The sequence below is a fragment of the Choloepus didactylus genome, chromosome 3, assembly GCF_015220235.1.
Source record: "Choloepus didactylus isolate mChoDid1 chromosome 3, mChoDid1.pri, whole genome shotgun sequence".
Classification (NCBI taxonomy): Eukaryota; Metazoa; Chordata; class Mammalia; order Pilosa; family Megalonychidae; genus Choloepus; species Choloepus didactylus.
This window is the reverse complement of record NC_051309.1, coordinates 110213828-110239863: the sequence shown is the minus strand read 5'-3', so window position 1 is coordinate 110239863 and position 26036 is coordinate 110213828. Positions and strand designations below refer to the sequence as shown.

Sequence of the window (26036 nt, the reverse complement as noted above, 5' to 3'; positions counted from 1 at the left end):
TGGTGTATTGTGTTTTTAAGTTAGCATATTGTATTTTTCATTACCTTCAAAACAGAACCTCATCTGCTGGAGTCATTTCAAAAATTAGATATTGATTATATACTTTACAAAGAGTTTGCAGGAACATACACTTAAGGTAGATAAAGACGCTTTTCTTTTTCCTGCTTCCATTTTCTCTCATTTTCTTTAAATTTGGTCTTCAGTTTTGTGATTTAACATTTTGCAAGCTATCTCAAGCAAAAACTAATTATTATACCACTTATAATTATAGTGGGTCTGGTTATGTTTGTTTCCATCTTTCGTTTTTCCCTGGCCTTCCTCACTGCCTAACATGGAATGCAGTTCACAATAAGTGCTTAATAGGTACTTGATGATTGATTGATTGATTGCTATGGTTTGATTGCTATGGTTTGATTAGAATAGACATTTGTCATTTATGACATATACAGATGTCCATGAGGGAATAGATAGAGTGCCAATCTAAGGAGGTCAGGCCAGAATGTGTTTTAAGTTAAGCTGTTCTCTTAACATGTGCTGACATAAGTATCTTTGACAGCCTTGTGCAGATATTAGCTATGTGAAATATGGGACAAGAACTCCTCCTGTACACTTTCTAATTACAGAGAGGGGTGAAATAAACGTGTCTGGACTTGCAAAGACATTGCTTCTGCTGTAGCTGATTGTTGTGGAGCATATTTGGGAGAAAAATTAAAGTGCCTGGGGTTTTTTAAACTTAGGTAGATCAGCAAATCTCAATTTGGACTGGAATGCTTTAAAAACTTTGTATCAAGTCTTCTAAATCCAGTGTGTATTATAGATTTACGGCACGTCTCAATTAGGATTAGCCACTTTTCAGGGGCTCAACAGCCTTATGTGGCTAATTGATAGCACAGTTCAAGAGAATCAAGTGCTGGAATAGAAATCAGGAGAACTGAATGTTGGTGTTGTTTTGGCACTGACTAATCCCGTGACCTTGGACAATTCACTTATTCTCTCTGAACTTCAGTTTCCTCTTGTTTAATATGAGGGGTCAGGGAGGAGCCTAGATAGGGAGAAGCCCCAGATTTTGTGAATATGCCTTAGTAGCCGTCATGGGGGAGAAGAGAGACAAGCAAGCGAGCTTTATGTCTCTTTGTCTATTGAATATTCTTGAGTTTCCAGATGCCATTTTGTTTGAGGAAAAAAAAAAACTTTTTTTTTTTTAAAGTAAAACAAGGGCTTTAAAAATATCACGCTACTAAATGTCTTAAGTCTCTGAGTCTGTGATTCTCTTGTCAACATTCATAAGATAGATACTTCCACTGATAAAGGTGTCACTGTGACAGTGACCCTCAGGAATTTCCTACAAAGAAGTCAAAATACCTTCACTGGTGGTGAAAGTGGTCAGATTTGAGGAACAATAATCCCAGATGGCTGGATCTGCCCCAGAGTGGTGTAAGATCACTTACAGCTACTGAGATATACACTGGTTGTTTAAAACTGACATAGCCCAAAACTCAGGAGGGGACTCCTGGATCTTTCTGGGGCATGGTCATGGGCCAGCCAGAACTAATGACTGGGGTTGGCTGTGGCTCCTGAGCTTTTCTGACTTTGGATGTGTTGCTCTACTGGTGAATGTATAATTGAAAACAATGTTATACAGTTGCCAATATAGGATGCATGTGATTTTGATGCCCAGACTAGTCATCTTTCTCTATGTCAGATAGTTGGATACTCTGATGGTGACAACAAATAGAAAAGAAACAATATTATATTCTTGTTCATAGGAAATCTGTTTCTACCTGCTTTCCCCAGTCATTGATAATAGGGACATAATCCCAGTCCAGTTTGTTGTTTGCCTCTTAAGCCTTCTGTGAAGTTGTGTGTTAGGAATCTGTGAAGGACTTACATGTCCCAAACTTTGCCTACTTATTTGTATTATTATTTTGAAAACAAATGTGAATGTTAATTGTGAAGTAGAGGACGCTTGAGAGGGTTTCTATCTATTTTTAGGATCCCTCTAAGAAACCTTATAACAGGATATTCTGCTTTTACAGGTAATAATAAGAAAATAGTTTTGGAAAGAGTCTGTTCAAATATCAACAGTTTGTGAATTTTTAGAAGCATGCACAAACTTAATTCCTCCAGTCCTGGCCTGTTCATGGATCAATGAAAGTATGTATTATAATAATCAAAGCCAAGGAAGGAAAGGAGAATCCAATTTTACTGTATCAAGCATAGCCATTTTTGCAATGAGATAATGAAAGAAATTTCTAAGCACATTGGAATTTGGGGCTACATGAGTTTTGCTCCCTATTTGCCATAGGTCTGCATATAGGACTCTAGGTGAACAGAGAAAACAAATAAATGTGACCTTTGTAAGGCTGGTATTTTCTTTATGAAGCCAGAGGTACACAAAATACACAAATATTAGCCCACTCTTATTTTTGACCCAGAAGACTTCTTTCTGGCTGACAGCATCTCACTCTCAGTTTTGGCATCACTGCTGCTATCTTGGTTCCCTGCAGGCCTTGCCATCTGTTTAACTGGTAAAGGACCCCATCTCATCAGTGTCCCTACTATACAATTGGAAATAGCCTGCTGATTGGCCTCTCTCTTCTCCTTTCTCACCCCTGTTTATTTGGAATCAATCCCAATATCTGAGAGCAGGTGGCTTTACCTTAGCCATTTACTTTTAGGATTAGCAATTACTGGAAGGCAAAAGATCTGCAGCAAAGGGAGGAGCATCTGTTACTGCAGTGCTCATAGCCTTGGAAGAGTTCAGGGACTAGAAGAAAGTTCTGATTCATGATGGCGAAGCTCTCTCTGGGGTGCCCTCTCTTTGCCTCTCACCTTCTTAATGCTCAGGTTTAATCCTTTGCTGCATCTCAAGTTTAATAGGGTCAGCAAGTGTGTGTGGCAGAAACCCACTGCTTTTTATCTGCCTGGTAGTGAATCACTCTTGGCACCCAGGAGTCCTGCCTGACAGTTTTGCAGAGCCACTTCAGCCTTCATAGTTGTTCCACTTGCAACTTGGAAATATCAGCTCTTGGCTGTACCCCAGGTGTCCTCTTGACACTTGACGTTTCCCCCTTTCTATACCCCATCCCATATCTTGACTCATGACCAACAGCTTATGAGATTTTGAGGAGTTATTAGGAAAGGTATTTTCTAATTTCAAAACATTTATAAAGAACCAGATGAAGACATTTGGGCATTGAAAAGGGGGGTGGGGTGAGGAAAGAAACAAAATAAATCCCCAATTCCTCATGTTTAATGACCTAATTTCCTCCTTTTTTCTCTCCTCCCTAATCCTAATTTTTTAATGCAATTTTATTGAGATATATTCACGTACCTCCATCCAAAGTACACAATCAATGGCTCACAATATCATCATATAGTTGTGCATTCATTAATCCTTGGTTTTTGTCTTTTATTTTACACTATGCTTTTTTTGTGTGTGTGGATAATTACACTATGCTTTTTATTACATATTTTGTTTTTTATTTTGTATCTTGCTTTTTATTATACTTCTGTTCTACTGTAAGCCACCAAAAATAATTTTTAAAAATAAAAGAGGTCTTTTAAGAAACATCTCTCAGTATTCCTTAGAATTTAAATTCCAAAATAGCGATTTGCTTATCACTAATTATTAAGCCCGGTCTTAAGTACTTTCTGGGAAGCGGCATCCTGTAGTTGTTAATACAGGTGTTCTGGCATCTAACTGCCTGGGTTGAAACTCAGTGGTTTACATACAAATCACTAGGTAATTATCTTGAACAGGTGCTTACTATGTTTGAGCCTCAAGTTTCTCCCCCACAGTAATATTATGGGATCTGAATATGTTTATATATAAACACATGTACTTAAGCCTTACTCATCTTACAGTTTTACTGTTGCATCTGACTTTAATATTCAAACAAGGCCTGGCCTAAAATAAATGCTCCATGAGTGTTAGCTACTACTATTAATGTTTACTTAAGTTATTATAACAATCTTCAATAGGGATGATCTCCATTTCACAGGTGAGGATAATTGGGGTCAAAAGAGGTTATTTAACTTGCCCAAGATCACACAGCTGGTAAATGTGCAGAACAAAGGTTTGAACCCAAGTTCGTCTGACCCCAAAGGTCTCATGCTCACCCACTGATTCAGATGGTGCCACTTCATTTTGACAGCATAGTTAGGGAGATATGATTGGATTAGTAGGAAAATCAAGCTTGCAACCATCAGTACAGGATCATTGTTTGATTTTTCTTTTCTCGTAAGTAGTTACAATTTCACTATGATAACAAGTTTATGCAATTAGATTAAACAAAATTTTTTGGCATCCGTCTACCGTCAGTCCTGCTTCTTTTAGAGGTAAGAGGGCCAGGTTTATTGTTTAACATCAGGTGTTCTTCCTAGGAGAGGAACCATCATCTGGGGATGCACTTATGCACATGGCATGTGCATATGGCAGATGAAGGTTACATGAAACTGTGTTTATGTTCCTTGCCAGATATTTCTAATAGATCTGAGCTGTTGCACAGTGAATGAACTCTCATCTGAAATAGAGAAATAATGAATTTCCCTCACTTAATGGCCTTATTGTCTATGTTATCATTAATTTAACTTTCAAATGATGCTGTCTCTGACCATAGAGCTTTGGATGTCTTGGCATGTAATAGAAGTTTAGTGAATATTTTCTGGCTGAATGAATGAATGGTGTTCGGAGATGTGAAGAAGGACAGTAGCATTCATTACAAGAAAGGGGTGTTAAGAAGGCATGGGGTGGGTGAAGGAGAATGGGGTTTGCTCTAACTCTGAGCAATAAGTGGAGTTCGTATTATTTTTCTAAATACCTGTGTCTCTCCCCTGACATCACATTGTACTCTCCCTGTTAAAGATATTTCTACAGTGCATGTACACACACTCACATACAAATACTGATTTCCTATTCAATATTCAGTATGTTTTTGCATTTTTGACTTCAGATTCTTGCTCTCTTCGTATATAGTGGGTCAGTCAGTAAACCCAGAGAAGTGACTCTCGTTGGAGAAGCAAATCTGATTGGGAATACCTTTTCCCATTCCTCTAATCCCATAGAGGAACCCACTTTCTAGAGGAGACCCATCTTCACCCAGTAAGCTATGGTTGCATTTAAAGGAATTATTGTTTTTAGCTGAATTGTTGATTGCCTAACAGAAATGATATTGCCCTCTTTTTTCCATATTAATTCAATCAAGAAATTCTAGATTCATGAGATAGGTACTGGTTGAATAAGAACTGGAAATTTCCTTTCAACAATGACATTAGATCTAGGCTCAAAGGAAGAAGGCAAACTTTAATTCTCCACAGCCCTTGATCAGAATATGTGATAACTTTTTAAATAAGCTGTTAGGTAGATAGTGACAGGAATGGATATTTGGTGGTTACTGAGTGAGTCTTTTGTTGTTCAGTTTTGGCTAATGTAATACCTTGACTTTTTCTCTTTCAGCTGTCCCTTTTCCTCCAAGTCACCGGCTTACAGCGAAGGAAGTGTTTGATAACGATGGGAAACCTCGAGTGGATATCTTAAAGGCACATCTCATGAAGGAGGGCAGGCTGGAAGAGAGTGTGGCATTGAGAATAATAACAGAGGGGGCTTCAATTCTTCGACAGGAAAAAAACTTACTGGATATAGATGCACCAGTCACTGGTAAGTCCTGAGGATGTAGACACGCTCACTTGTGCCCATAGTTTGTTGTTTTTAACACCAAATCAGAAGTCCTGGCTACCAATGGGTCTTTGAATACCTTACTCATCTTACTCTTTTACTGTTGAATCTGTATGCTAAGACTAAGGCTATTGTACACATATACAAATATCTTTATTTTCATGTCTTAAATATCTTCAAGATTGTGATGTTCTAAAAAGTGATGTGCCACTTAGTGGTGATGAAGATATTCTTAAGTAATACTGTCAATAAGAGCTTTGATAAGTTTAAGAGGTGACATTGTTTGTCATTAGAAACACTAACTGGCTCAAGTGAACCCAGGACATTCACTGGGAAAGACTGGACAAAGTATCCTAAGATTGCTACAGCAGTTGAATAAGTGACTAAATTCTCAAAGGGTGAGCCCCACAGTAGCATCATCATCATCATCATCATCATCATCATCACCTGGGAACTTATTAAAATGTAAATTCTCAGGTCTTACCTGAGACCTGTTGCATCAGATTCTCTGGTATAAGGCCCCATAGTCTGTGTTTTATCAAGTCCTCTGAGTGGTTCTGATATGCATTAAAATTTGAGGACCACTGAACCTAAAGAGAAAGGTCACATTTCTTTATATTATAGCATTTTGTTCCTAGAAAACATGAAGTCTTTGCTCTATGAGTATTTTTGTTCTCTTACTTTTTATGAGAAGGTGAATATTTAGTGTAGCTTCTGTTAGACTATAAAAAGTAGACTTTGTCAGAAAGGTTTTGCATGGTATAGGGGGTCAAATATTAGAGGCTTTGGGTCCATCCTTTTTGGAGTTTGCTACACTTTCTGGGCTGTGTTTTTAGAGAAGCTAAAACCATTAATTTCCCCTTATTTGCTACCATTCAGATAAGAGGGAAACTTTAGAAACGATATTTTCCTTTTTGCTATAAAGGAGAATTTTTTAAATATTTCATATATAATTGCTTTTATCTTCTATGTCTTCATGTACTTGTAATATACTGGCTTCCAAATATATATGTGACTGTGACAGTTAAGGAAAAGATAAACACTCCTGAGTATCAGCCTAGACCTTCCTTGATCAAAATGTCCCTAAAAATTCCTATTCCAAAGAAATTGACATTATTTACAGTTTATTGTTGGCTGGCGATACTATTTTCCTTGTTTGGAAATCAGAAAATTTGTGACTATAGATGGAGTAAGGCATCAGAAGGCATTGCTCCATTGTTAACTCAGTGTCAGTGAGTTAAATGGTGAATGAGCTAAAGACTTATCCTGTGGTATCACTATGACCCCCAATTTCCATACTATAAAATGAAACCATGCATTACCTCCACCTCACAGAGAATGTGAAAATCTAAGGACAAAACAAATGTGAATGTGTTTTACTTTCTTAGATACTAAATACTAATTTTTTTTTATTTTTAGTATCTAAATATTAGTTCAAAATCCACCAGTAAAGAAACTATTTTTAAAAAGTGACAAAACATTTCACCTTATATTAGTAGAAAAATGTTAGCTTCAAATTATATCTTTATCATTCAGATTATTTGTTTTTTTAAAAAATGGATGGTTTGATATTGTATTATGAGTTCATTGTTTCTCCATTTCGTGTGGTAATGTGCCTCTTCCAATAAAGAGTATGCTAAATTCACTAATGAGCACAGTAGGTGTTAATGGAGGTGTTAATTGTAATTAAAATGAATCTTGTAAATTACGTATTAAGGCCAGTATAGTTTCTGGTATGGTGGAGTGGGCTCCTCTGTTTGATTAGCGTCTGAATTGAAAGAACACTAAGGAGGATCCTGGAAGCATCTGATTCATGTTTCATCTCTGAACCCCAATGCTTTTCTGGAGTTTACAGTCTAATTGCCCTCAAATTCAGTTGTGATCTTGCCTGAATGATCTACTGAGTCCCCAGCTGATTCAGTCTGATAAATTTCAGGATACATATATGAAGAGAAATAACCACGCTTTGGTACTCAATTATGTATAACTTTCTGGTGGGAGGTGAGGTATTAAAAAAAAAAAAAAGCCTTTTAAATAGTGACTAGAAATAACTATGGAGACATCACAGAAGTAGTATCACTAGGGAAATATAATCCAAGCAGGAAAAGTCTTTCTTTAGAAGAGTTTTTCTATTTAACAATGAGGGAAAATCCTAAAGTGCTCAAGTATATTACGTTGTAGGGGTCTTTTTTCCTCCATTTTTTATGAACATGGAATAATTGTGGCAGATATGATGGCCAAGAAAATAATTTATTTTAAAATTTGGGTACAAGGGAGATGAACTTTTGCATTTAATTCACCAAAAAGCTAAACGAAGTAATCTCTTCCAACTCAAGAGTCTCCGAGCAAATAGCTGAAACATTGGAGGAGTGCAAAATGAAAGCAGGGTACAGTGATCAGTGAAAATTACCATCTCTTTGGATTTGAGGATACTTCTTATAATTTATTGGTAAAATATATGATGTATGATTGTGCTCTGAGATTTTATTCTGCCCTGGAGATCTGAACCAGCAGTGTAATATTTATTTTTTTAAGTTTAGGATATTTGTTTTTTGGAGAATTTTATTAGTAAAGTTGTACTTTATTATTACCAAGCCTGATTCTAGACTATGCAATAAAAGCTTAGTTTACAGGGCAGAATATGCTTTATACAATTCAGAATTCCATAGGTAGGGAAGAGAGAGAAACTAAGAAACAGTTCAGAGGAAAAAGAATTGGAAGAAGGAAGAAAAAGAAAAGGGAGAGGAGAAGGAAAATATGGTTACAATTTAGAACCTATAAGAGGAGAGAAACACGGACTTTTTAATTTGGGGGAAGAAAAGCCTGAAGCCCGATTTTCTGATGGTTTTAAGTGCTGTTAGAGATAAGCCTTTCACCTGCATAAGTCACCTTCCTACAACAGCAAGAAGATGAGTGGGTCCAGTAGGCTGACCAGTAACTTCTTATGTGGAATTCAGCATTAAGTGTAGTAGATATGTAACCCCCCCCCCAAATGAAACAAATGGCAAAGATTTCACAATGACATACAAGAGCCACTCCCCTGCCTTCCCTCCACTCCTCTAGGCCCTCCTTTGATTGATAGTTGCACTCTAAATATTGAGAGGAATTGTCCTAATCTATACTTTGGCTTGCCCTCGTTGAAGGGGGGAAGAAACAAATTAGGAATCAATGTCCTGGTTATTTGAAATCTGGACATTTTGTCATTCCTTTAACATTTCTTCAGTGTTTAAATGTGCAGAGCTTCCCTTCGTATGTTTATAAAGTATTGAAAGGTTGATGTTCATTTAGGATTTTTTTTCCCTTATAATTCTGAATGATTTGTTTTGAAGAAGACAGAAGGACCAGGAAGCTGCGTAGCCCCAACCAGCAACCTGCGTCTGTTCCTCTGGAGAGAACAGTGCAGCGTGTATCCTGCACTCAAGGAATGTGGACCTGGACAGGCCAGTGGGCCTCGGCTGTGGGAGTGGAGATGGGGCTGCCTCTCCCCATCCTATAAAAACAAGGGAGACAGGAGGCACGTTCTGCTCACTTCTCCAAGCTAATTTCCCTGATAAGAATGGTAGCTATTTCGAAGATTTAATTTGAAGATTGTGTTTCTGCGTTGGAGGCATTTTGTAGAGAAAAGCAGTTTGTAGAGAAAAGCAGTTTGTAGAGAAAATATTTTTCTCTCTTTGGCTTGACTCTCTCAATATTGAGTTAATTTATCATTGTTTTTTTGCAAACACACAAATGGGTCTTTTAAAAGGTGGCCAGATATCAGTGTGGCAACTCATTTTGGTGATTCAATTTAACAAATATTGTGTGGGAGATATGTATATATGTAAATATAAATTTTTTCCCCTGAAAAACTGTAATGCTTTTATTAAATATTGGTGGCAAATGTTGATTGTTTTTTGGTTTAGAATCTTAAACAGAGGTTTAAGCTTGTGAAATATTCTTTGACTAATTGTCTTAGAATCTTTGTGCCATGGCAACTTCATGTTCTGTAAATTAACAACCAGACTCAAATTGTCTGTGATTAACTAGTGGTCCCCATCTCTCTGAAGACTTAGCTCAGGTTTTGCTTCTACTACATCTCACCAGTAAGTTAGAAGCAAAGGCAAGGAAGAGACCTTCTTCTCCATGAAAGGCCAAAGGTTTGAGAACAAAAATTCATTTCCCTTTGGTGATAAATGTCGTCCATCTGTTAGTAGGATGAAAAGTCCTGACTGTCCTTTTGCATCAGGGTCCATAGGTAGGTACATCAGTCCCACAGTCTCAGATGACATATGAAATATGAGGACCTGGTCTCACCCTTCAAGGGCTCAGAATATAGCAGGAAAACTGAAACAGATATTTGCCCAAATATAAGGACGACATCAAACAATTGATTAAATTAAAGGATATGACCTAAATTTTTTCCAGCAAATTAAGAAGTATCTAACTGGATATGACTAATTTAAAACTAAAATTTTTCCTCTCTTCTAAATGGCTGAGGTTTCCCTGAGAGTGCCCATTTATTATTATTTTCCATCTTTTGAGTTAAAGAAATTCTTAAATAGCTGGAATCTCACCTCTCATCAATCTAGAATGAGAACTCTCTCAGAAGATTTGGAATTGGGGATAATAAAACTAATGACAATACTCAAGGCCTAGGTGGGGGGGGGGTCAGAGATATAAATAGATAATTATTATATAATGTTTTACCATAATGGAGAGGCCTACAGACTCATGCACAAACTCAGAGAAAGGAATGTAGAGGAGCCAAGAAATTATTGACAGATTTCATGATCATGGATGTTAAGTAACACTCTGCTATGTGATAAGACTAGGGAAGGATATTCTGGACAGAGACAATAGCATATTAAAGGCACGGGTATTTTTTATAAAGTGACAAGGCATTTTCTTAGAGGTTTGCTGTGTGCAGACGGGGTTTCAGAAGGGTTTGATGGGAGGGGCTGGGGTTGAGACAGAGGTTGGGAGGCCAGGGCCACACATTTGTCTCTTGGATGAGGCACTGAAACATTTGGATACTGTTGTACAGGCAGTGTGGAGTCCAGGTCTTTTGGATACTGGTGTTACAGGCAGTGTGGCGTCCAGGTCTTTGAGCAGGAGAATTACATAATCAAGTTTGTGACTAGAATAGTGATGCATACAGCATCCTGAATAAGGTAGGTAGATTGGAGTGGGAAGGAATTTGGGGAAGAGGGTTTGGTTAGGAACCTTTCATTCTCGTCCCAGGGAGCAATGGTGATGACTTTGCTGGGGTTGGAGGATTGGATCTGATTTTGATTATAGATCCTGTTAAAAGGGACTGTTAAAATTGTTTTTGAAACATCTGATTAGTTTGTATTTTAAAAATCAATTTCAGTTGATTAAGACTTCTTGAATATGGCAGGATGGCTTATGCAGGGATCCAGTGTACAACATTTCTCCTGGATATTCTCCTATTTTCCTTTTTACCCTTTGACTTAGCAAACAGCATATCCCTCATTTGTAAGGAGCTTAGCTTTTCAAACAGTGATTTAGAGCTCATTTTCTGCTCTCTGGGCAGAGGGGACAGGCCAGCATCATTTGGGCAAACTGCTAATCTCTCTGGTTTGTCTGTTTCCTACAGTGAGGGATTTGTCCCTGGGGCAGCAAAGGATTCCCTCAGTGGCTATGCCTGCCATTTAGCATGTCAGGCAGTTGCCAGGAGAACCCTCTGGCTTTATTCCTGGATGTGAAAGTGGACCTGTGGCCAAATTTAAGGTCACGGCATTCCTTCCCTCACAGCAGCTGACGTCAATTAGGAGAATTCCCCATGCCCATTACTCTGGGGTGAGTTAAGTGAGGATAAGAATCCAGCGTCTTTTAGGACCTAAGAGATCAGTGTTTATTCTCCTCATATTATCATTTACCATTTTCAAAGCAGGGTGGCCTTAGTTTGTATGGGGATAAAATATTACTTTGGGGCATTTTGCCCACTGGTGATTTCAGTGTTCAAATCTTTAGGGAGGGCCTGTTCTGCAGCCTGAGGCCTATTTTGGTATCCAGCCCACTACTGGCCAGCACATTTCAGTCCTGGCCTCTGGCAGCAACACAGTATTTTAATGTCCTTATTCCCCTTAATTTGGGCCCTTGACTAAAAGAAAGGAAGAAAAAAAAATGATGATAAAAAACTGCTATATGAGAGCCTCTGATCTGTTTCCTTCTCTGATTTTGCAAGCTTAGTTTTAGGAAACCCATTTTACAAAGCAAAAAACGGAGATCAGAGTTTAAGCCAGTTTCTCAAACTTGAGTGTGCATCAGTCACCTGGAGGGCTTGATAAAACACAGATTGCTGAATCCCATCCCCAGAGTTTCTGATTTAGTGGGTCTGGAGTACGTCCTGAGAATTTGAATGTCTACTGAGTTCCCAGATGATGATATTGAGGCTCTTGATCTGGGGACCACACTGTGTAAAACACCGGTTTAAGTAATTGACCTGCGGTCAGAGAGCTAGTAAGCTACTTTGAACAGGTACCGTCTACACAACTTGTGTTTAGCTATTATACTCCAATATATATATACTGTTCTATGAACTCTGTATTATAGGGTTAAAATCATGTACTTTCAGTTCATTTAACTAGAGTTTGTTTTTGCTCATTATTGAAAAAAACATACGAAAAATGCTGATATTAAAGTTTCTCAAGAAACAATAAGTTACTTTGACTGCTGATTATGGTTTATTATATTTTAAATAAAAATGTATTGCTATAACTGAGGGGGCAAGACAAAACAATAATGCTTAGCATATTTGAGGCATGGAGTTTATTTATACAGGGGGCTTTGTATTTAATTTTTTTCCCAGTTAAAAAAAAAAACCAAAACATTCCTAGAGCTTTTCTTTATAGATTGAGAGATTAAAATTTCTATTCATAACCTGTTACATCAGATAAGCAAACAAACTCTGTTACTTTGGAAAGCTACTACTGGGAAAACTTAAAAAGGGAAAAAGGAAGATGATGGATCAAAAGCATCTTTAAGTGATTTGGGCAGTAAAGAATGCTGTATTATATTAAGAATAACTGAGCCATAGGAATTCAGTATGTCTGTGTAATGGTGCAAGTCAGCAATAATCTATTGACTTCAATAAACACATAACAACATCTAGAGGAAGCCTGTGACAGTCATTATAATTACATCATAATTACATGAACAGATATTTTACTTTAAGCCATAGTATTTCCGGGCCTTTTCCATTTCCCATGTGCTGGTACTTTTCACAAATAGATGAGTATTAAAGCATCACTGCAAGGCAATACCTGTAGTTGATTTCACAGGAAGATAAAAATCCCCAAAATTATTATTCTTAAAATCTGAAAGTGATCACTTGTAGTAATAATACTCTTTAACAGTTTTAGAGAACATTAAAATATTTAAAAATCAGTTCTGTAGTGGATTTAAGAGAAGTGGTGTTTCAGATAACACTGAAAGGCCTCCACATAAGGAAAGAGTCATTGCATTTCCCTTTGTCTACCCAGATAATATCCATCTTTCCAGTCTCATCTCATGTATCATTTCTTCATCTAAATGTCCCTAATAATTTCAGACTTTATGGATTTTATTTTCCTGTGAGCTTCCATGGCATTTATGGGCTTTAAGGGAGATTCCCAAATTCTAGTGACAGGCTAGTACTGGTCCATCGCAAAGTCTCACAGATGCGGAGCAAAATTATCTTCTTTACTTTAGTGATAATGCTTTCCTTTTTTGTATATGACACTGTGGATGATAGTACATGGTAATTGATTTTTGTAACTTTTGGGGGGACATATTAGTATGTTGTTTTTGTTGTAAGGCTAACATTTAAGTTCTTACTTTTTGTCAGTTATTATTCTGAATGCTATACATGTTTAACTTTTAATTTTCTAACAACCTTATGAAAGGAGGTACTATTCATACATAGCAGCTCCATTTTACAAATGAGTAAACTGAAACTTAGCAAGATTGATTATTTTACCTGAAGTTACCCAGTTAGGAGGTGCCAGAACTGGGATTAAAACCCAGGCAGTTCAATCATGTCTATTCTCATTTTATTTAGGGATGGAAGTTAATTTTATGGGTCCATGAAATTTCCATATTTAGGAGTAGCCATATAGCTTGGCATTTAGCTATACTGTACTGATTTGTTTTAATTGCTTTGTGTTATCGTCTTACTAAATGTTAAGCATCTGGGGGTGTGGGTTGTGTGTTGTAATTTGGTGGCTCTTCGTCTATTTCAAGATAATATTAATATAAATTCACTATTGATTTGTACATATTCAATTATGATTATATTCTAATGAAAATATGTGGGAATCTATAGAGTATGTATGCATGTATTTAAATATGTCTGTGGATGTATGTGTGTGCCAGTATAATAAGTTTAACAGCAATTGTTTTTTATTCTGCTCATTTTCCTGAATAGCTACTTATTGATTTCCAACTTCTTAGTGGAGGGTATTGGACGTACAAGATACTGGATAAATAAAATATATGGAACTGTTAGAAGCTGTTTCTTATAGAAGAACCTATGATTTAATTAGTGGCTTTATAAGGGAAAAATGATATTGAATTTTGAGGCAGCTGTTTAGCACTATTTAAAATCACTATCTTGTTATATGAAATGTGTATTTTAAAAGTATTAGTTGAATACTTGTATATACACATCTTCCTGATGTTAAAATGTATTACCTGAGAGAAGTCTTTTGGGTACTTCAATCCTCGCTTTGCTTGGGGGTCCAAATAGCTTGTCTTTTTGCAACCTTGTCCAGCTCTCCGCCATCATTGAATTGCATTGGCTCATGAAGTAACATGAAAGTCTGTGGAATGATTTGATTTGTAAGACAACAAACCAACCCCATATCCAGGAAAAAATCAAGTTTTTTCCAGGGATTTTTAAGAAACAACATTGATTTTTTTAATATTCAAACCATATTTCAATTCTTGTTATCATATGTTTTCTTTTTGACTCCAGTTTGGAGTCAACCTGGACTCCCTAATTAATGTCTCTTTGTACTTTACATTGTGGCAAATATGTCATCCACTTTTAGACATAGCAGCTTTTTAGACTTTTGAACTTTAGATTAATAAGAGCCAAATGTGTAGGTGAAAGGAAAGTTGATCTGTTTGATTGTTTCTATAAGCTTTTCTTCTTTTTTTTTCCTTCAACTCTCCCTGCTTCTGAACTTTCTGTTTACAATAAACAAAGCCCTTTGAAAGAGTAAAATGAGCATTATTGGAAAGGGAAATTGTATGTAAAAATGAGGGCAATAAAATTCTTAAGCTTTTGTTTCCTTTTATGGCTCCATTTGTAATGAGTTATTTTTCTTTATAAAAATTGATATGATCATTTTATTTTATGTATCTTTCTTTTCAGAGTTATGTATTTTGGTTATATTTAAGACAGTATTATTGTTGGGTTGCTTAGGATTTTATGATTAGTGTCAGACATTTTAATATTCAAAACTTTGTTTGGAATTCGTGTACTTGATTCCTTTTCAGAAGCACAGTTATTTACTCTTGTGATTGCTGAATGTGTTATCTGATTTAAGATGCCATCTGGTGGTATGCATTTGATATATCTAGTTGTACTTTGCCATTGGAGCCATATATCCTCTCTTGCTTATGAGAGAAAATATTTTTTAAATGACATGTAAAGACATTATTACCATTTCTAGTGAAGAACTGTTACACTTTCCTTTGTTTTCTCAAAGTAATATGTGTGTTTGCTTTGTTCTTTATTAGCGTAATCCGATACTTTCTTAAAAAATGACTTTGAACATTGAGCTCTTTAGTTGTAAGAACTCTGTTCACAGGAATTTTTAGGTGTAGTCTTCATCCTCTTAAAATCCTAATTGTGTAATGTTTTCATTTAGCTTTTTTAAAGGTAAAATTTGATTGGGTATTTGGATACCATGTGGTGAATAGGAGATAATCATAAACATGAAGCAGAAATTATTAACCCGAAATTTTCTTTTTCATGTTTTAAGCATTAAAGACCAATTCCTTCAAAGGTGGACCTTTGTTTAATCTTAACTGCTGCTTTCTTTCCCTTCTTCAAGAGATGAGCTGGTAATATTTATTAAATGTATATCAAAGCTAGGTGAAAATTAGAAAATAAAATGTCTCCATTATTGATATAAAATATCCATTCCATTTGAGAATATGAATTGGTGAAATGTTGAAAATAACATAGGATTTCTTTAGCCCTTCACAAAGGTATCTGTGCCTGGTTAGCTTAGTTTATTAAGGGCATGGTGGCAGTGAGTCAATTTACAGATTCTTTTCCCATTGTTGTCTGTTTAGTGTTCTCAGATTTTACTCAAACTTCTTGTCCAGCCAGTTTATCTGAAAAAGAAAAAAAAATACATATGAAGTGAGAAGGAGTGAGAAAAGAAATGTGATTTAATCCCTGCTGTGTAGGTTACCTGAGGTACATGGCCTAATGCCAGTGTGACAATAACCAATAACTTTATTTTCATCCTGTGCAGAATAGCACGGAGATTAGAATCGTGGGTCTCAGGATTAATATTCTAGATTTGCCACTTCCTAGCTTTTGCTGTTTCACCAAGTTATTTCACCTCTCCATACTCAGCTTTGCCATCTGTATTCAGTGGTATTAGTTTAGTACCTGTCTCTTAGGAATGAAGTGAAATGCTGCAAATAGCACTTGGAGAGATCAGAGTTAAGTGCCCAATTAATGGTAGTTGATTTGTTGTTATTGCTGTAACAATTTTTGTATTGGGTATTACTGTTGTTATGTAGCTAATATATCAACTGTTGGTTCTAACTACATTGTTTGGTGATTAGATGCATATAGAATTTTTAAGTATATTCCAGATAATACAGGAGACTTTGTATTTTCCCCTTTTATAGATTTAAGTAAAGACTGAGAAGGTTGTGGAAAAAGGAGGAAGCAGACAGATCCTCAAGTCCACCACTGTCCAATACTCATCCTTTCAAAATCTTAAATGAGTTTTCATTTTAATTAAAGAAAAATAAGTTTTGTGTTTGTGGACATTTTTTTATGCTGTCATTACATCAATTAGAAAGAAGAGAGTGAAAATATATAGGGTTGGTAAATATGGGCTATTAAGTTTTCTTTTAATATTACAAATAAGTAACCAAATATGCAAGGATGGGCCTTGCTCAAATGTCTCATGTCAAATTAATAATTCTTTATGTTTGGCTGCTGAGAATCACCCTTTCGCAAATACATTTTCATTTCAAATTTGGCTGATTGACTTTTTAAATAACATAGTTCATGAATCTACCAACAAGGTATACATTATCTGGATTTTACATGTCCTAAGTAATGTGTAGCTATAAATTATCTTTTGACATTTAAATCAGAAAAATGTTTCAGGGATTTCCAATGATTTTTGCTCCTCACTGGCAATCCTAAACTGTTTGGGGATATGTTGCTGTGTAGCTCTTTGTTGAAGCTTTCTAGGGTGTCAAAGTGATCATGTGTCAAAACAATATAATACTGATTGACCTCAAGCATTCCTTTGTTGTTTTGTACACTATAAAGTTAAACCATATTAAGATAGTTTCTGATACTGGTTGACTACCTAACCTATTTCAGGTTCTGTTTTAAGCATGGATGAACTCAACAGTAACTTTGAGATGTAGGTGCTCTTTAGGTGTCTGTTTTATGTAGGAGAAAACTGATACACAGAGAGATTTACTGAGCTTGCAGTAAACAGTTTATAGCTAGGGAAACTGAGGCTTGGAGAGAGCAAGGGTCACAGATCTAATAGGTCTACAGCTAGAGGCTTCTGATCCTATGACCATGGCCCATCCTCTGGAATTATTCAAACCCAGGCAGTCTGGCTCCAGAACCCAATGTCTTATTAAGATAAGGCAGGGAAGATGGTCCACAGACAATTGCTTAAAATGTTCTTGATTAGGAAATTCCCCTAATATTCTTAATTAATGTTTTAAAACAGATTTCTAATTGATGCCCATTTTTATATGCATCTTAAGTATTACCCTAGGATCACACAAGCTGTAGAGAAGGCATACCATAATTAGTAAGGTGAAGTAAAAATTAGAAGCGGTTAAAAAGTCAGTGAATATTTAATAAGTGAATGTATAGTTTTTGTTTTGTTTTGTTTTTCCCCACATGACCTTGCTTCTGAAGTTGAGCTTTAGAATTTCTGCTTTGAAGTGGCTACAAGTGTTAGAGATCTTGGAATCATTTAAAAACAATTCTGAAATACTGTAGTACCCTCAATGAAATTTAAACAGTTTATGTAAGACTTTAATTCCTATTTGGCTATTGAAGAACAAACTCTTTCTTCTTTGCCTTTCTTTAAAATTACCGTCAAACTGTGCATATTGTTAAACATTGACAATGGTAACAAAAAATTGTTTATCTAGCAAATTCTTGTGTTTTGTAAGAAAATTTGCATGCTGGTACCAAATAATTATATATGTTTGGCTTATCCAAGAAAACAATTTAAACAACTAATTTCAGAGTAGGACTAAAGAAAATTTCGGGATAGTATTTGGTCATCATTTTAAAAATATCATTTTGGGCCTCCCTCTTGACTTAGTTCATAGTATCTAATCTTCCTGTTCCTTTTTTCCTCTTCTGTGGGACTGCCGTAGCTCCCTCCCCATGTCCTGCCTGATGCTGCAGTGTACAGTCATAAGCTCTTGTCTCTCCATAGATAGCGGCACCTCATTTAGCCCCTGTATTACAACTTCAAGGATAAAGAGTCTTGAATGTCTAACAATATACTAAAGGTTTTATGCATTCAATTAACAAGTGCTTTTGGGTAGATACGGTTGCTTGCCCCATGTTAGAGAGTCATGCTATCCAGTAGAAACATAATACGAGCCACATATGTAATTTTACATTTTCTTGTAGTAATAAAATTTTAAAAAGAAACAGATGAAATTAACTTTAAATATGTATTTTATTTAACCCAGATTATCCAAAATATTATTTCAACATGTAATCAATTGAAAGATTATTAAAAAGATATATTGCATTCTTTTTTGTACTGTGTCTTTGAAATCTGGTGTGTATTATGCTTATGGCACATCTCAAGTGCTATTGGGCATTTCAAGTGCCCAATAGTCAGTGTACATAATAGCTACCATATTGGACAGGGTAGTTAGAGATGAAGAAGTTGAAGGTTGTTGAGTAACTTTCTCATGATTACATCTTAAGTAAGTCCTGGTGCCTAGAACCAAATACAGGTAACTGAGTCTGGGCCTCAAACTGTCAGTCAAATACACGATACCAACTTATGAGCTGGATACCTGGTTTCTTCCTTTGATCTATAGTTACAGCCCTGTTATACCCATCTGGGGATTTAACTGCTTATATCATATCTAACAGTGTAATGAGATTCTATTGCCTAGCACTTCTTTCTGTTTCAGTTGAACCTGTGGTATTAGTGTTGTTTTTTGTTTTTTTTTGTCTTTTTGCCTTTTATCACTTTCCCTGTCTGGGTTAATGGTCATAAAATCCCAGATCCTTGAGTCTATGTTAGACAGTTGGCTTCCTTTTGCCTTCCATAAGTGTGAGCTCATGTCTCTGTAATTCGCACTATTCGTTATATGTGCCACTCCCGTATTGTGCAATTAAGAATTGTTATTTCCATTTGGCTGAAACTGTATTCAATTTATAATTCCTTCTGGTCTTTCCCTTCCTACTGTTTTCTGCATACTTTGTTTTATATTCCCAAGTGATCTTGCACAACACGACAATATTAATATTTTTAAGGCTTTGTTTTTATTACCACTCACTTGCTCAGAAAGCATCAGGGCCCACCCTTCCCAAACAGTAGTGATTCTCAAAGTCATATGGAGCAAGGTCCTTAGGGTCAGTGTATCATATACGAGGGATGGGGTAGGGTAGAACAGTGGAGTGGTAGTGCGGGACTATGGACAAACCAAGGCAATGCAGCAGACTTGATGTAGAAAGTCACCTACTTTACAGCCTTTCATCCAATATCAGATAGAGAAACTTGGATCAAGGATGGGGTACCTTGCTCGTCTATGTAACACAACTTAAATATTTATAATATGTAACTTTTCAGGAGCAAAAATTATTTTTTTCTAATATCGCTTTGATATGTGTTTATTCACAGTATTCAGTTCATTTTGTGGATGTCAAGTAGATTTAGAGAAGGCAAAATATTGTGATGGTTTTCAATACGGGACAGCTTAAAATGCTTTTCTATAGGATTCAGTCTATTGTACACTACTTACTATTTCCCAATAGCTATTTTCCCAATTTGTTCCTTTTCTCAGCTATTTATTTTTTATTTTTTTAAATTCAGTTTTATTGAGATATTCACATATTATACAATCATCTGTGGTGTACACTCAGCTGTTCACAGTATCATCATATAGTTGTGCATTCATCTCAATCTATTTTTTGAATGTTTTCCTTGTACCAGAAAAACTAAAAATAAGAATAAAAAATAAAAGTAAAAAAGAACACCAAAATCATCCCCCCCACCCACCCTATTTTTCATTTAGTTTTTGTCCCCATTTTTCTACTCATCCATCCATTCAGCTATTTATTTTAACTGCTCTGGCTTCTGACTAAAGGCCAAATTTCCTAGCCTCTTTTGTGGCAATGAGTGGCTTTGTGACTAAGTTCTGGTCAGTGGAATATGAGCAAAAGTTGTATGTGCCACTCCCGGATTGTGCGATTAAGAAGTTGCATGCCCTCCTTATTTCCCTCCCCTTTCTTGCTGTCTGGAATGCAGTTACGATGGTAGCCGTCTTAGCCATGACATGGAGGTCATATGTTGAGTATAGCAGAGCAATAAGATCGAAGGATGCTCAGGCCCCAGTTCCATGCTACTGCCATATCAGCCCTGAATTGCTTATATTCAGAGAAATAAGCTTTAATCATATTTGAGTCATTGCTGTATCTGTGTCTTTGTTATCCTAATACAAAGGCTAAACTCACTGTAATCTTCCTGGAGATCACTCCCTATCTATCATGACACTGTATCTACCACTTCCTTCCATAAATCCTCTTTTGTTTTAGACACAAGCCGATATATTGTCCACTTAAAGAAACTTGCTTATTTTTGTTTCTATATCTTGGGATACATCAGAGAAATTCCATCTATCTGAGGTATGCCTTCTACTTTTTTCCACTGAAATGTACAATTCATCTACCTGAGCTATGCTGCCTTCTACTTTTTTTCCACTGAAGTGTACAATTCTTTGACGTTAAGTACATTCACAATGCTGTGTAACATTTACCACTATTTTCAGACTATTTTCATCATCCTGAACCAAAACTCATTACTCATTTAGCAGTAACTCCCCATTCCACACCACTCCTCTCCACAATTCTGGTAACCACTATTCTGATTTCTGTCTTTATGAATTTGCTCATCCTAAGTATTTCATATAAGAGAATTGGCTTCCCAATGATGGTTTTAATTTGTAGCATTCCTTTTTTTGCTGTTTAGCCTGTTTCACCCTATATATAAATGTTCTCGGAAGTTCTCATGTAAAGATTTGACTGCTTACTTGTGTGCTTCCCGTACATAAATTCAAAATTGCTGAACTTTCATAGAATCATAGAACTATAGAACTGTAAGAGATTTTAACTGCATATCTAATCTAATCCTTTCATTATACTGTTAGTGTGTTTCTCCTTTATTGGTCAGATGTGCTTTTTGAGCAGTCTAGCTGCTAAGTGCAGTGGCCTTTTCGGTATATTTTTAACAGCCCCTGTTAGATTCCAGATTATTCTTATTTGAGGAAAATTTGAAAATGGAAAAAAATCTTTGCCTACACTTTATTCTTACCAAAGGAATATTTTTAAACATTATCTTTGTTTTCCTCTTTAGATTCTAATTTATGTTTCACATACTTAGGAATTTATTACTTTCTCTGGGCTTCATATGTTGGCTGTGTACCTTTTCTTAAAAAAAAAAGTATTTTAAAGTATTTGATATTTTCTCTGATGTTTAATTCCTTCTTACTTAATTATCATCAGTATATTTATAAATGTTCATAATATGCCCAATGTACATCTGTAAAAATATAGATAAACTCACCATGTTCCTTCTTCTATTTTAACATGATAACCATAATCTATGACATGGCACCTATTTGAAAAGGATTTTCATCAAATGCTGGTGAAGGAAAAAAAGTATTTATCAACATTATTTCTCGTCCACAGTCTGAAACATTAAACCAGTCCAGTGGGTTATCAAAGCAATATTTAGCCTAACACAATCATGACTTGGATCTTAACTTACTGTCAATTTAGGGTTATGAATGGCTTTCAGATACTTAGTACAAGAATTCTGTGGTTGAGTTCATTATTACCTAGGTTATTATTACAGTAAGACAGTTTTCACCATTTGTCTGAAATAAAATGATTGCAGTAATTCCCAAGGAAGTCCAGCTTTCAGAATTAAATATGACATATAATTTATAAATATGTAATATTAAATATAATTCAACATCAGATATCCATAGGTGTGTTGGGGTCTGGGTGTTTTCTTTAAATACAATAGGTAAAATGTTAGTACATATTGAGATGGCATTTTAAAATGGCCTATTGTGAGAGTGGTTATATTTTTGGCTGTCACCAGAGCCCCATCATCCCTTATTTCAGTTGCATACTTAGCCTTCATTCTTGGTTCCTATTCTGTACCACAGGTTTTTGCCACCTCCCTAGTGACACATGGCTATTCATTTTAACAACAGAGCCAATTCTTGGACATTGGTCAGAATCCATTTTTTAATTCTGGACACTGAATCTGATGACCTTATAATTTATCTTTCAAAGTGAGACACTTTTCAAAGTAAAACAGGGTCCTATTTTAATTATATCACCACAACACACTTAATCCAGAACTGTCCCAGACAGACAAGGATGTAGGGTTGTCTTAGTACTGTGCCTTCAGTGCCTCCAGTTTCCACCTTTGCTCATCCCCATCAGGTATGATCACACGTACTTAATATTGGCCAACCTGCATGTATAACTTTGGGTGTGTTAACCATAGTCATATCATTTATGGATGACCACAGAATGGTGCACCACTTCATGAGAATGCAAAATTTAGAAGACTTTCCATTATTGCACAAATAAGATGAGGGCAGTCTTCATATAAATAATTTTTTTACATGAGTGAATTTTCAATAAGTTTGTATTTGAATGTAGATGAGTGATTTCCAAGGTATTAGCAGTAAAACATTAGAAATTTAGGATAGTGATGGAGGAGAAGGCAAATCAGACATCAAAAAATCATACAAATAAAACAGAAATGCTAGTTTTATAATGTTCTCCTCCCATCCATGCAGGAATGCATAGGACAAATAATTAACATACATTGACACATTAAAATGGTTCAGTATTTCTTAATTTTTAATTTATTGGACACTTGTTCTGAAGCAGGCACTGTGCTAAGCATATATATATATATACACAATGGTGTCCCGTTGCCCTTAGATTCAAGTCCCAAGTCCTAAGATGATTTAGGAACTCCCTAAATAAGTCTTCAGTTTCTTCTAATACAGTTTCCATTATCTTTCTATTTTCTGTGTCCTGTCTGCACTGGTATTCTTTCAGCTCCTCATTTGTGCCACCTTCCCTTTCAATAAGAGATTTTGCACATTCTTTTTCTTCTTTCCAGGATTTCCATACCCCCTCTCCCCCCACTTCCCTAAGTAATCTTTAGTAATCTTTAATAATCTTTAATAATCAGTCAGATTTCATCTACCAGTATAGTATCATGGACTTTTCCTTCAAAATATTTAGATAGTAATAATATTAAGTTATTTGTGATATCATTGTATTAAGATTTCTGTTCCTCACTAGACTACCAGTTTGATGAGGGCAGACCCTTTGTCTGCTTTTGCCTGCAATTTTATCCTCAGCATCTAGCACAGTGATTGCCTTCTGGTGGTATTTACTAATATTTGTCAAAGGACGGAACACATGCATTGTAATAATTTTAAAGTTTATTAATATTTCTTATGACCATCCATATCATGGTATACCACTGTGTTTATATATAATATAGGTTTTTTTAGTTGGCATCAGTGGTTGACTAGATAAGAATGGCCACATCCCTCTAGCCAAGTTGGAAGCAGAAGCCAGTAGCATATTGGTGGTTTCACTTTGATTCGAAATCTTCCTCAATATTCTCTCTTCTAGGTCCTTTTCAAATCCTGTCACCAGGATTTGACCACTGATAAAATTTGCTGGTAATATCTTCAATTTTCTTGTCACAGAATTTTCACCCTTTTTGGATACTTTTGTTTCTTTTGAATGATGCTCTAGTGGTTTTTGTTCATTTGTTTATTTGTCTTTTAATGTAAATCCATTCCTACTGTGCAAAACATAGTCTTCAGTCAATTCCAGTAATTCTATCCTTTTCGAAATTACCACTCAGAGACTCAGTGATGCACTCATGCTTTTGTACCCAAATGCCCTTATAATTAAAATCCTTCTGATGGAAAACACTGTATTTATTGTGAATTCAACTCTTAACACAATATTAGTCATTACAAAGAAATTAGCATTAGCATGCAGTCCCTCAGATTGAGAGAGAAAACACTTTTAAAGTATTATTTTATTATCTTTGAGTACCTATATATAATTGCAAGCGTTTGAATGAAGTGCTGTCTCATGAGAATTACTTAATTCAGTGGTGATGATTTGGGTCCAGTGTGCCACTTTTATTAGTTTCTAAACTGTTTAACAATCCCTAAAATCAATGAGTATCTTGAAACCTCAGTTTCCTTCTGTAATTTTTTTTCTTATGGATATATATTTTAGTGTAAATTTCAAAAGTAGATTTCAACTCAGGGATCAGCCAACGTTTTTGTAGAGAGCCAGTTAATAATTATTAGATGCTTTTTGAACCATAATGTCTTTGTTGCACCTACTCAACTTTGCCACTGCGATGCAAAAGCTGCCAGAGACCCGGTGCATGTATAGCCCATGGCTGGGTTCAAGTTAAACTTCATTTACAAACCCAGGCGTCAAGCAACTTTGGGCGAGATGGCTTAGATTGCTGACCTTGCTGACCCCTGGTTCAAGTTATCACAACCTCAAAATAGCTGGTTGTGGATTATTTACTTTATGTTTTACTTAAAATAAAAATTAACACGTGAAGATTATTACTCTCTCTGGAATTGAAAGTTTTCATTGAATTTAAAATAAGAATTAATACAGGTATCATCACAATAGAGATTGAGAGAGAGAGATTTGAAGGAAATCCTGAAATCTATTTCAAGGATGTGTTAGAAGCAGCCTCTTGTCTTAATGTCTATTGAACTAGAAGACTGGGAGAGTCATGCAAGTTTAATGACATTTGGACAGCCCAGACTGCATTTGAGTGCCTGCTTATTATCCATTCAGTTTATCCAGAAAAGATTCAAATATACTTTTTAAAATGTTTTTCAGCAGTCTTTCTACTCTACTGATTTTTTTTCTGCTAATTTTTTTTATCTAAAAGGAAATACAAAATTGTTTTTCACATAAAATATATTTCCTGTATGAAATATAAGGCTCTGTCTTGTTAGCAGCTACCGTTATCATTCTGTCAGTCCATTCCCAGTGCTTAGTCTGACTTCACCTTAATCCTTGCTTTCCATTTTATCTCAGTGTTTCCCCTTTTCTGGCCCTTCTCTTGATATAGAAACCTTAACTTGAGGGCAGTTAGTTGCTCAGATGAAAATCTAAGTATTTAAAAAAACAGTTGTAATGCAAAGATCTTATTAAGTGGTTTTCCTTTCTTATCAGCACTGAGACCTGCCTCTTCTCTTTTCTTATGGTGTGGGATGATAAGGAGCAGGCCCAGTGGGAAAGAAATTCAGGAATCCTGGGTGTAGGTGCCACTGGAAAAAAATGAAAAAGGCTCCCCTCAGTAACTGAGCTAATTTTGTCGTGTCTATATCTCAGTGGCCTTTAGGCTTCTTGATCGACTCCTCTGCTGATCCATACTCCACGTAGTTCCTTGGGAATAGTCACATTTATATCCTCTATGGGTTATTTGAATAACCATTAAAGGAACTCAGGGCCTTCTTGGCTAAGAGGGCCCTTTGATAATTCAATTTAATTTAAAGATCTTAGACCAGATTTAAAAGTTGATTGTTGTCCAGTGGAATTCAGTAGGAGACAGTGTGACTAGATTTGCCAAATAGAATAAATAAATTTTTTAAAAACTCAGTAATGAATCTGGTTTTAAATAATTTTTTTTAAACGTGAAGACAAGTTTTTTTAGAGCTGATTTTAATTTTATTTATTTTAATTAATGAAGGCCTGATGCTAAGATTATTAAATATTTACCACATTACTGGCAAATAATAAAATCTGAACGTTTGTTTAGAAAGAGAAACTGAAATGAAGCGCAAACTTGTGTCCTTG

At 35.8% G+C, this 26036-nt stretch overlaps 1 protein-coding gene across 3 annotated transcripts in view; it reads left to right on the top strand.

Annotated features, from left to right (window-relative positions):
* Positions 1 to 26036, top strand: part of PPP3CA (protein phosphatase 3 catalytic subunit alpha) — a 336975-nt gene that overhangs the window by 139609 nt on the left and 171330 nt on the right. For all 3 annotated transcript variants that reach the window (XM_037830340.1, XM_037830339.1, XM_037830341.1), the window contains exon 2: positions 5459 to 5659. In XM_037830340.1, coding sequence (XP_037686268.1) covers positions 5459 to 5659 — 201 coding nt within the window. The remainder of the gene's footprint in view (positions 1 to 5458; positions 5660 to 26036) is intronic.